The sequence below is a fragment of the Girardinichthys multiradiatus genome, chromosome 9 (assembly GCF_021462225.1).
Source record: "Girardinichthys multiradiatus isolate DD_20200921_A chromosome 9, DD_fGirMul_XY1, whole genome shotgun sequence".
NCBI lineage: Eukaryota > Metazoa > Chordata > Actinopteri > Cyprinodontiformes > Goodeidae > Girardinichthys > Girardinichthys multiradiatus.
Window position 1 is genome coordinate 25,336,279 of NC_061802.1, and position 13,042 is coordinate 25,349,320.

The window sequence follows — 13,042 nt, forward strand, 5'->3', positions numbered from 1 at the left end:
GTGGAAAAATGAGCGCTTACTCTGCCTCAAGTTGCTCCCCCTTAATGGTACGTAATTTTCGCAAGAAGGAGAGGGAGACCAACGCGTACGCTCTACGCACACTCAGGTAACCTTTGATGACCTCAATCTGTCCCAGGCTAGCCTCCAGTTCAGCTGCTATATTAGCTGTAAGCAGAGGGACAGTTGAGGGTGCAGCCAGGCAGTGACTTTTATACAGACTAACAGAACGTGAAGGTGTTACAGCGAGCTCAGTGGGGGTGCTGTGGGTAAAGCTGCTTACTTCCTCCTCGAATCTTGATGACCATGTTGCCCTCAATGACCGTGCATCCTCGCAGGGCCTGGGCTGATGTTACAGAGTCAATTGTCTTGTTTCCCTGGCACGCTTTAGGACAGGGGCCCTCACAAGGTTCACAGGTCAACCTAAACAGACACAAGAGTGGAAATTAGACCAACATACCATGAGTGTCTTCATTAGAGCTGCAAATACAACAAAATGTAAAAAGAAATGACGAGTCTGATTTTAATTTACGGGTATCAGAGTAAGGATGGCCAGAGCAATAATGCACAGCAGAGTTTTTTATTTATTTAAAAACCACGCATATTTTTCCTTTCCACAATCACGCTGTAACATAACAACAACAACAAAAAAAAGCTGGATCTAGTGGGTGGATTAATTTAGGGTCCAAATTAAACAGTTCTGTCTGCTTTATGCTCCAATAATCAGATCACACTTCAATTCAATTCAGCTTTTTTGTATAGAGCTAATTCACTACACGTCAGTTCAAGGCGCAATAAGAAAAAAAAGATCAATTCAATCGAACCATACAGACAGACTCCAAGTGGATTACATGCATTCCAATGGATCCTAGCTGTCAAACACTGCAGTCAAGTTCAGTTTATTATTCAAATTGGTTCAAAACTTTTCCATCTAAGGAAACCCAGCCCAAACATTCATGTTTGATCCCAATTCAAAAGTGAATTCTTCTCTTAAGTAATCAAGTAATTCTCATAATGAGCCCGTAAGCTTAGATTATAATCGGTTCCATTCACATCTGCGTGTCCTGGATGTTTATTTGCACCGAGGCAACCGACGTGAATGATCAAAGAGAGCTTAATCAAAGACGAGCTCAAACAACACAACCGCAGCTCCCGAAGGCGCTCTCTCCTGTTGCTCTGTCTCTGCTCGCTCGGACGTCCTCTCCTTGCAAGCGTGCATTTTCTGCACCAAATCACGCACACAGGCCTTGATAAGGCCTTTTATGAAATTAATTCACAAAAAGAAAAAAACAGATGCTTCATTCACAAACAAGCACTGCTTCCTTCAAAATCCCCTTGAAAGACTTCTAAAGAGCTTGATCCATGTTTTTATTGCATTTATCGCCAACACCTTTCAAACTACAAGGGGTTTGCTTGGAAAATACTTGAAAATGTGTTGTGAGAAATACTGAACATATAATTCAGAGAGATAATTAATTTTCAAAAGACAGACAAGAATCTTATTGTAAGAAAAGGCTAAGAAATCTGTGAATTTCATTATAAGTTCACAGACTTCTTACCCGTGAATTAATGATTTCAGAAAACTTTTGTTTAAATCAAGGTAATAATATTCTTTTTGGGTTTTTTTTCCATTAGCAAATGTACACTGCCAATAAAAAACACAGTTGGATAAATGAAGCATTAATTTCCACAGCAAGACTTCACAAAAAGGTTTTTAGAAAGCACACTGCTGTTAAAAAAAAGTGCCAATTTTACTTGGTGTGTATTTAGGTCAATGACATCACAAGAGGCAGAAGCTGATCAGCTGTAAACACACTAGGTAGGGATTTGACAACAATCCGACAGACCATCCATGTTATGGGTTCATAATAACAAGACATTTTAAAAATATGAAAAAAAAAAGGTCATAGTGCCTTTTTTTGCTTAACACATAAACAAAGCTTTCACAAATAAACTGTATTTTAAAGAATTTGCAATTAGTGTAAAATAATTCAATCCAGGTTTGACTCTAATACCCTGGCCCTAATACCAGACAAGTATGGAAAATGACCCATTTGGGGTTTAACAAACAGAACAAATGTTTTATTTATATGAAAATGTCTTATATAAATACATCATGTGATGTCTTCAGAGGGATGAGAGCTTGAAATGTGGTTTTCTGGATTTTAGCTTCATTCATTTTACTACAAAATAGAAAAACAAATAGAAAAAACCTGATTATGACATGTTCTGTAGTTGACGAACCACACTGAAAGTTTTTATGGAACATTTTGGCTGGTAGCTTTAAAAAGTTCGATTTGAGTACAGTTACATCAGGCAGTCACCTCTTTTAAAGCCCCTGCTCATGGGGAACTTAGATTACAAAGGATGCTGTTGTTCATCTGGCGGGAACATGTAAGCTATGCATATACTGCTGTTTGCAATCTCTTTATGCTTTAAATTCAGTTTATACAGCTATAATCCACTCTCCAGGACCATGCCCTGACTTTCTCCTTCTTGCTTCAACGCTGTCCTCACAATGGCATTAAGTATAAAGACAGGAAAACCTCTCAGTTTCAGCCTGAGATGATGATCTTTATGTTTGCAACTTATCAAACTTTTAATAATTCCTACTAATCAAAGACCAACTCATTGTTTCTGGCTTTATAATTTTGAGGGAGTGGAAACACGATAAGCGTTTCAAATCAATAAATAAAAAGAAAAATTCAAGGACGTGTCGTCTTTCTCTGTCTTCCACACACGGGGAAAAAAAACCATATATTCTGCCTGCCCAGCGTAACGCTCCAGTAGCAGCGCAGAAAAAGGAGAATGTTTTGGGCTGTTGTACCGAAAACACAGGCAGACAGGCCGAGGCTCCAAGGGCAGCTCTTAAAAGGACAGTGTTTATCTGAACCCAGTGACTCGGACTCCGGGATCTGTTGGAACCATCTAGAGTCGAGGCCTGCAGCTGGCGCTCAGGTTTTGGTTTCGGCCCAACCCTGACAGAACCACACCAAATGTGAGAGGGCCTGCTGGCTGTCTCGATGTCCAAAAAAAAGATGAGCAAACTCTTTTCCCATAGTAGACTGAAGCAGAGGCATTATGAGTGCAGCAAATGTGGTTAAATCAAATTATGTGACAGAAAGGAAACAGTGTAGAAGAGAATTACTAGTTATAATGAATGAAAGAACATAAAACATATTCAACCTCATTAGAACATCTAAATTCCAAATGAAGTAATGACAGTATGAAGTAATTATATTTAATGCATTTTGACACTTGATTTCTTTAGAAATGTTATAGGTTTTTGAAACGTCTGTAATGAGGACATTATGACTGGGAGCTGCACTGGAATACCCAATAGGAAGGGTCAATTTTTCATAATCAAAAGAGTATGCAGAAGGTTTTATCCATGCAGATGGATGGATGGATGGACGGACGGACGGTAGTGTGGATTAGTATGAGTGTGTGTGGTTTTAAAAGGGAACCTATGGGAGACATACAGCAGTCCTCACAGCCTGGATTACAAGTCTTTGTGACACACCTACATATGACAGTCAGCAGTTATGGTTAAAGCTGCTGTAGAGCTCCATGAATACAATGCAAGTCAGTACAACATACCATAATCATATGATTTCTCACACAAACATACACTGCTGCAGAAACGTTTCCGACACTGTAGTGTTCGATCCAATAGGCAGTAGTAAAAGTGAGATATCACGCTGCAGCAAACATGTTCCCGGAGCAGGATGGAGGTATAAAAGAGAGGAAATTCTCCTGCAGAGTGCTGTTCTCCTGACCTTGAAACTCAGTAGCCAGGAGAGCTGGAGCTGTTTTCATGAAATATGATTTTTAAACTAAATAGCTGCTCCAATTTGATCTGCATATTGCATTCCCAATGTAAAACCAAGAATGGCTTCCTTTAAATGCTCAGAAGTATTGCACATTTCATTGCTTCATTGAGGGCACTGTGCACACGGGATTCATGTTTAGGTACCACGTAAGGTGCAGTTTAACAGATAGGTCTTCTAGGACTGCAACTAATGTTTATTTTACTGATTGATTAATCTGTCGACTACTTTTTCGATCAATCAATTAATAATCAGATAGTAAAAGGTGCTATATAGGAGGACAATGACAGAATTTCAACCAGGTGAAGCTAAAACTAAGCCACTTCTGGATCCTGGTTCTGAATAGACCATATTTACAGTTTTCAATTATCGATGAATCATGATTAATCCGATTAATTGTTTCAGCCCTAAGGTGTTACATTTATTAACATAGATTTTGATTGGATGGTATAGTAAAACTATTTCAAAACTAGCTAGCATTCAACATAAGCTGTAAAACTGCCTTTTAGATTTCATCATGAAGATTTTTAGTTTGCTCGGCTGAGGATATTTTGTTTCGGTGTTGAAATGTTTAGGCCTTGTGCAAACCATAACTCATATTTCGCAAAACCAACTTTTTATGCTGAATTTGCATATCTTGTACATTTGAAAAACAGCATTTTCAGTAAGAAAAAGAAGTCCCAACAATAAAATCAAAGTGAGAGATCTGCACGTCACTCGTCTCAATGAACCCAAAGCATACAAGAAACCAAGGTATCAATTCACATAAGATCTGTTACTAAATCCTTCTAAAACATTTCCAGAAAAGAGGCTTTTCCATGATTACAGGACACAGAGAAACGAGTGCATGCTTTTATTTTCCGTCTGTTGGATTATTGTAATGGGCTCTTTACTAGTCATACCTTGCTAAGTATGAACCATGTGGACCTCTCGGGTGACCAGACACCTAATCACCAAGTGCTTCCAGGACCAGAACTTAACAATGGGAGGCAGGATTTAGATTTTGTGCTCCTCAGATCTGGAACAAACCTGAGATGTGTAGAAACTGCTGGTTCCTTTGAATCAGGACTGAAAACATTGTTTACAGTAGCTTTAATTTTTTTATCATGTCTTAGCTATTTGTTTTAATTTGACATTTTAGTACAGTTTCTGCTGTTTTATGCAATGTCTAAATTTCACTATTACTCTTTTAATGTTCTTCTCCTCTTAATGCAGTTTTCTTTCCTTCACTTGATTTTTCTGTAAAGCACTTTCAATCAAATCAATTCGCCTCACCTTTTTCTGTCAATAACAAAAATTTCTCCACCTGCTGGACCAGTGAAGGTCTCTGTTTTGTTTTGTTTTTAATAAATATCAATTATAGTTTATAGGCTGCCATGAGGCAAGGTGAGGCAGGGTAAACTCTCGCTGATTTCACTCTTGATGGCTGACGTGCTGTTGAGCAAGTTCTACAGTGCCTCTTGTGTGTGATCTCTGCACTGACCTTAAAAACACAGAGGTCAGCTTCCAAAGTTTATAGTTTGGTGAGCAAAGTTCACTAAACTCTCCAACAAGGACTATTTAATCCATATTTATGTTACAAATGTAAGTACGGAGTTACACTGACAAATATATATGGAAAAACAAATCATCAACCTATACTAAAATATATAAACAGCATTATTTAATCTCATTAGATGTGGCCTCAGGTGTTGCAGACAAAAAGGCTTTGAGCAACACAACGTTTTCCCGTCTTTTTATATTTGTCTTCAGTCGTCTTCTTTAGTTGGTGTGACTGTCGCCTCTTGCAATAGCTCACATTAATGACTTAGTCACATGAATATTTCATTCCTCCTGCTGGAAAGTATGTTATACTCATTGCTCAAGCCTCATGTATGCTTTTAGTGAGCGTGTAAACAGGAGTGGTTTCCAAAACACATACTTGGCTTCAAAACAAACACGCATCTCCCTGGTTTAGCAAGACCCCGTGATGCTAAACAAGTACATCAGTATTTTCTTCTGCGCTTCTTACGAAAAATGCCAAAAGAGGTTGTGCTCTTGAATACTGGTATGCAGCCGGAACAGTGAGCCGAAAAGAACCAGGTGTTGCATATGTTGAGGCTGCTTATGTATTAGTGACACCCCCGAGTAAGATGAGGGCCTCACTAGTTGACTCTTAATCAGGAATCTTTCCTTCCATGTTCTACACCTCTGACACATTCTACTCCGATGGGGAAAAATGTGTTTATGATCCGTTAAACTGATCCTCCAAATCCCCATAAATATATCACGTCATCTTAAACAACCTTGTGGAACACCCAATCAGACTAAATAAACAGCTCACCGACAGATTATTAAAGCAGATTTAGTATCCTTTCATCAGGAAAGAATGGCCCCGTGCCTGTAAGTAATGTTGAACTCATCACACACTCTGGCACCAAAACAATTTTTGAACAGATGTGATCTGCATAAAAAGATGCAAAAACACTTTTATGAACGGCAGTTGGGAGCTTATTGTTGTTTGATATCAGCTAAGTAAATAAATGCCTTTTTAGCCTTGAAAATGTCATCTGTACAAATGGTCTTTAAGATATCCAGTTAGCATTTTGAGTCCTTCACAAAACTGCATTTACAAGAATAACCAGCAACCTTCTCATTACGTCAGACAACGAGTCCATGTTAGGTCTGCAGCACTCAACACCATCGACCACAGCATCTTATTACAGATCAGAACACCTAATCCAGATCACAGGTTCTCCGTTGCAAGGACTGAAATCACAGGTATCTGACCTGATCTTCAATGTGTTGATGTGTCCTCCACGTTTATCAGTCAGTTCTGGTGTTCCACAGGGTTCTGGTCTGGGTGTAGTTTTATTCTCACCCGTCACAAATCCTTCAGATGATATCATAGTGAAACATAGCAGAAATTTCCATAGCTGTGCTGATAACACCAACCTTTATTTATCAGTGAAGTTCTGATCAGCTGATTGACCGACGGGATAACATTTTTTATTTTTACTCCAGTGCTCTGAGAAAACAAAGGTTATTACCCTCAGCCTTAGAAATCTCCATGATTCATCGGCCGAGCACATATCTGCTCTCAACAGCTTTACCCTGCCAAGTCAGAAATATTGGCAACACCTCCCACCATGTTTTTAATGAATGTCATTATTAATTTCAGTCATCATCATATATAAAAATGGTTAATGCATTTTCTGTATTTTCAACCCTTTAAAAAAACAGCTTTAGCAATAAATTTTTTTTTTCTAATTCTATATGCAAATCTGTAGATTCAGAGCATATAAAACAAATTCTTCACCAGGTAAACAAACAACATATTGGGTGCTACCAGGCCAACGATACAGTTTGTTAAGACAAATGGCATGCTGCTTATTTTGTGGGTCATAAAACTGAACTTTTGGTTGATACAAACTGCAGTTTCCAAAGAGGTTACCAAAGACAGCAAGTTAGTAGTAAGCCACGTGAAATCGCAGATAGATATTTACTGTGGCTCAGTAGGAAGAGTAGTCGTCTTGCAATCAGAAGGTTGTGGGTTCGATTCCAGCTTCCTCCTGCTATAGGTCGATGTGCCCCTGGGCAAGGCACTTAACCTCAAGTTGCCTACCGATCTGCGTATTGGTGTATGAATGTGTGAGCGTTAGTGAGTGCAATTGGGTGAATGTGGCTCTAGTGTAAAGCGCTTTGAGCAGTCTGTATGACTGGAAAAGCGCTATATAAGTTCAGTCCATTTACCATTTATATCATTAACACTACACCACACTTTCATATTTTTTGTTTTATAGTAATAAAGACTTGAACATTGTGTCCACTAACCACCACACATTTGGTTTTCCTGGGTTGATGGCAGCCTTTAAGGCATGTTTGCAGGTGTGTTACTGGTGACCCAGTCTTACGTAGTGGAATTGCTGCTGTATCCAGAAGGACACTCCTGTATGCAGGCCCCGTTGTGGATGACGTACTCGTGGCAGTTGGCATCAACATCTTTAGATTTCTTACAGTGGTTGTGAAGGTCCTGCGTGTAAAACAAAGAGAGACAAAAAACCATTAGCCCACCTAATCTAGATTTTTGGTAAAATGGATTTTCTTGTTTTTGCTTTAAGGATGTGATTGTGTCAATTGAGTTTATTATCAACAGCAGAAAGCAAAAAGATGTATTTCTAAATAATGCAAGAATTTTAAGAAGTCATAAGAGGGCCATAACTAGAAAAACTGTTCAAATATGTCAGAAAAAAACATAACAGGGTGTCATAGAGAGACACTGGGTGTTTTTTTCTATACAACAGGGTTATTTTGATGCAAAGTCAAAAATGCTGTTAATTTCACAATTTAAATCAATAATTCTGCAGAGCATAAATGATTCCAAACAGTTTGTCAACCAGTGGGTGATCTCAGCCTTTTTCTTTTACTTTTTTGTTTTACATGATTTTTTTCTTTAAGGTTAAGTGTAGAAAACCTTGTTCCCTAGTCAGTCAGCAACCACTTTTTCCTTTCATTTGAAAGGTAAAACTCCTCCCTTATCATTCATCAGTCATTATTCCTAGACTTTTCAACATGAACTCATGGCTGGCATGTTCCCCTGCTTCAGAACAGATTTCTACTGGACTAGATGACCTGCTGAGATGCTTATTTCTTCCCTTGAGTTGGAAAAGGTCTGGATAGAAACACTGACACAAACATAAAAGCCTGATAACATTTTAAGGTTTTTGGAGACTTAGTTCGTTCATCTTGAAACTTGCTTGGACAGCAAGACCTAGTCATGTTGTTACTAGACAACGGAAATGAGTCGGCACACACCAAAGCTCCCAGCCCCGGACACCGAGAACCACCAATACACCAGCGTGCAGAGATACCAGCCACCGGCAGGGGGTGTGGCAGGGAGGAAATAGGCCCCACATTTGGTGGTGGGCATAAACTCATCCAGGAAAGGCAGCAGCCCAAGACCCAACCTGACAGAAACAGGGGCACACGATCACAATCACACATTCCCACCGTCATGCATATACATAAAAACACTCACACCCACATACCCCCAACATAAAGACACATGACAATGGATGTCATACACTTATTTACACTCCCCATACATACTCTATACTCCAAGGTCCAGGTATCGGTACCCCAGAGGGGCAACCAGCCCCCGGACCTAGAAGGTGGTCCTGTTCCTTCAGGAGTGGAGACAGGCAGACCTCCCCAGCACCAGCACAGACTATTGCTGGCACTGCCCAAACCTAAGTGACCTCGCCCCGACCCCAACCCCCCGCTCCGACCCCAGCCCCCAACAACCCCCAACCCCATCCGTAGTGAGGGCCACGTACAAAAGAGGGTCCTACCTGGTCCAAATGAGTCCGCCAACCAGAGCTGTCCCAGGATGAAACAGTCTCAACCCCCCAATGAATTCTGATCTCAACCTCCTCAGGCCCCCACCCCCCATGAACCCCAATATGAATGTACCCACAGGGCCACCCCCAACACAGATATTGAACACATGCTCCTGACTCCAAATGCCATGAAGCCCCTCCCACAGGGGCACACCCCCACAGATGAGCTCCACCTCCGAAAAGCCGATGACACATCCACACAGCGCAAGCTCCACACACTGCCCCGCTCCATGCACCCCTGCCGCATCCTGCCCTCCACCACACAGCACGGCGCAACGGCAATGCAAGGGCCCCACACAACACCACCCCAGCCTCCCCCCACAAGCACAACAGAGCAGACACCAGGTTGCATTCAGTGACTGACACTTTCTGGTGAGGTTAGCCCTGATTTTAGATTGTGTGTTTTTTAAGCTTGACACCCGATTGTATCTATGCTTGAGACTCTTATTTTGAACTAAGAATGAAAGTAATCCTCCTGCTGCCCTGTTTCATAGACAGAATGCACTAATAAAAGACTCCTTGCTGGCCCATAAAAAAGATGAGTTGAAGGACCTTGTACAAACACTTTTTAATCGCTTAGCAACATTTTGGGTAATAGGAAGAAAAAGGTAACGGTGACAAAGGTGATGAACAAGACTATTGAATAATTTGTTAACTCTGTGAGAATATAGCAACTGACTTTTAGCTGTTAAAGATGCTAAAGCTGGCGCCTGCTTTGGAGCTTCCAAACGAAAAGGCTTTTTCACTGACTTTCATGAGTCTAGATGCGTCTAACCATCTTTAGTTGAATATTTAAAATACATCCACTCATCAAACCTGAACATGATAATTCCTCACCAAAAATAAACGATTTAAAATGCATTTCAACATTTATGAAACCTTGAATTTTTTTTGTAAAAATGCAAAATGGAAGAGTTTTAAGATCATCTTTAAAAAAAGACAAGCATGAAAACTAATAAATAGACTAGTCAACTTGGGACTAGGTTATGCTACACTGAATTCTTTAAAACCATTTCTGATCTCTGAAAAAAAGATGGGGAATATTGCTCAAACCTTATCTTGTTCTTGTGAACCCAGAATTGTTCATTGCCTTGTCCCAGGAGCTGGATGTATAGTTTTATCCCTCATTAATACACATTTTTTACATGATAGCACTTTTTAATTAGACAATTATGAAGACCAGAGAACTACTAACCCTAACCCCTAACATTTCCCAATAGGCCCCAGAGTGCGGTCCAACAGCGACCATCTTCACAGCTGTCTGATTCAGAAAAGAGCTAGTATGAAAAATGATAAAAATTTTGAGCTCTGAGTTGTTTTAAATGTTGAAATGTTGACTATTTCCATCAGAAATTCTACAAAGTAAAAGAGCACCGTGACTGGTGGCTACGACAATTAAAACACCAACAGCTTAAAAATACATCACACAACCCCACTTCAGACAAATCAGAATATTTTGACAATGGGATTTGGTTTCAGGTATTACAAACCTGGCAGAAAGAGAAGCTGACACAGCGCCAGCCTTGGAAGATGTAGTATCCAGGAGGGCATTTGTCCACGCAGATGTTTCCGTGCTGGAGGTTCCTGCAGGCCACACAGCTGGTGGCATTCCCTGGCTCCGAACAGCCACCCAGACACTGATTGTGGCAGCATTGGCCCAGACGGCTGCATGCACCGTTTTTACAGTTATCGCATGCTGAGGAAAAGCAGAACAGGAGAAAGAAGAGGGTTAACATCAAGACACACAGATAGACCTACATCATTTTAATTGTAGTTGGAGGAAACTGGGGGAGAAATAGATGCATATTTGTGCACAAACACACAAACTATGGTTAAAGCTCCCCTCTCAGAAATTACACAGATCTCATTTCTACAGGGACTGATACTGAGCTCCAATGAAAGTTGTCATTAGCCCATATTTACACATCTACCCACACTAACAGAACCTCTTTATCTAAACAGGACTTCAGTGGTTAAGCAACGCACCCTGAATGGGTCAAAACATTACAGATGGTTTATCGGGGTTTAAATTAAATTGCACAGAAGCTCACAATTTGACAACTAACACTAATCAGAGATCAAAAATAAAAACAGAAATATTACAGCTTCAAAGATAGAACCGCAAAAACACTGCTGCCCTTCTGACATCTGTGGAGAGATTTAGTGACCACAGTTTACGTTTGATAGTCAACAACAGCAGTCTGCAGCGCCATGGAAACAACCGGAATGGCTGAAAGCCTGAAGATTATGCATTGCTAGCTCATGTCAGCTTTCATTTCACTGAAGAGAATTTGGTCAGAGAGGCTGATTGTCAAATTATCAGCCACCCCTGACATCAGCGCCTTGTCCGTCTCCACTGAGAGTCAACCGAGCTTCAATAGTCAGAAACCAAGCTGCTTGCTAACAGATGCACATAAAACATAATTTTGAATTGCAAGGAAAGTGAAACATGGTTTTCAAATACTTTTACAGATAATAATCTTAAAGCTGTGGCAGGCAATTGTACTAACAACTACTGAGGCCTTTCCTTGCAGCCACCTGTCACATCAGTTACAGTTGCTAGTCTTTGGGGTTAAGGCTTTGCATGTTCTTTCCAAAAAACAAAGCTGTAGATCACACGAGTGTTTGTTAAGAGAAATGTTTAAGGCTCGTTTTTCAAATTGATTTAGGTCTGGACTTTGACTGAACCATTCCATTTTAGCTCCGACTGGATTTTTAAGGTTGTTGTCTGGCTAACAGTTAAATTTCAGCCCCCATCTTCAATCTTGAGCAACCTTGAAAAGGTTTTCTTCCAGGATTGCCCCATATTTAGCGACATGTTTCATCCCATCAACTCGGACCAGCTTTCCTGCAGGCTGAGCAGGGCACAGTGGAGCACCAAAGCTGTTCTTACCACCATGTTGTATCGTGGGTATGGTGTGTTCAGGGCCAAATGAAATGTTAGTTTTGTCACATATAGGCTTTTGCAGTTTTGGTCTAATCTAAACAAAACATCTTCTTCCATATGTTTGCTGTGTCCCCAACATGGCATTCCTCAACAATGGGTTTCTTATTGCCCCTTTCCCATAAAGGCCATATTTGCAGAGTGCAGTTATCCCAGATATGTCAAGCTCCAGGCCCACGGGTCATATCTGGCCCGAGATACAACTGTGTCCAGCCCGCGAGATAATTTCATATTTGTACTATACTAATGGCCTGCAATTTGTTTGTATCGTGCTTGTGCGAATGACACTACAATTCCCATAGTGCACTGCAATGCATGTTTCAACAGCAATACTTACTTTGAACTTAACTCAATTATTCACCTGAAACGTCAAGCTGAATGTAAACATCGCTCGTGCTGGAGAAGAATCAGCTGAAGTCCAAATCCAACTGCCTACAGCATTCAACTAGTCCAAAATGCTGCACAGCATATGAGAAGCGACAACACACTGGTACTGGTGAGTGCCTCTGACCAGAGGGGACTTCACAACATAAGCGTTTTTACTGTGCATTCAAGTACATCTTGTACACTGGATTGTCTAAATTTTAAACAATTTCAAGCTTTTTAATCCTCATATTTCTGCACAGTCTTATTTAAAATATCCTGAATGACAAAATTGACAATTTTCAAGTGGTTTTATTGTTGTATAATCCATCCCTCCATCATTAAGGATTTGGCACCCAGGGGTGTCATCTCTGCATCTTCAGATTTATTATGTGCCTCTTGGCTGCCTCTCTGAAAATGGTCTCCCTTGTCAGTTTTTTGTGGACAACCATATCCTTGTAGGTTTGTCTTGGTGCTATATACTGTCCGAAACATATGGACCGTTGAACTTTCTAAAGTTCAATGTGTAT

At 40.4% G+C, this 13,042-nt stretch overlaps 1 protein-coding gene across 1 annotated transcript in view; it reads right to left on the reverse strand.

Annotated features, from left to right (window-relative positions):
• The window catches only part of insrb (insulin receptor b), a 99,770-nt gene that overhangs the window by 20,772 nt on the left and 65,956 nt on the right, over positions 1–13,042 (reverse strand). The window contains exons 3-6 of the mRNA XM_047375580.1: positions 10,696–10,901; positions 7,721–7,839; positions 281–420; positions 21–165 (exon numbers count right to left, since the gene is read on the reverse strand). Of these exons, the coding sequence (XP_047231536.1) occupies positions 21–165; positions 281–420; positions 7,721–7,839; positions 10,696–10,901 (610 nt within the window). The remainder of the gene's footprint in view (positions 1–20; positions 166–280; positions 421–7,720; positions 7,840–10,695; positions 10,902–13,042) is intronic.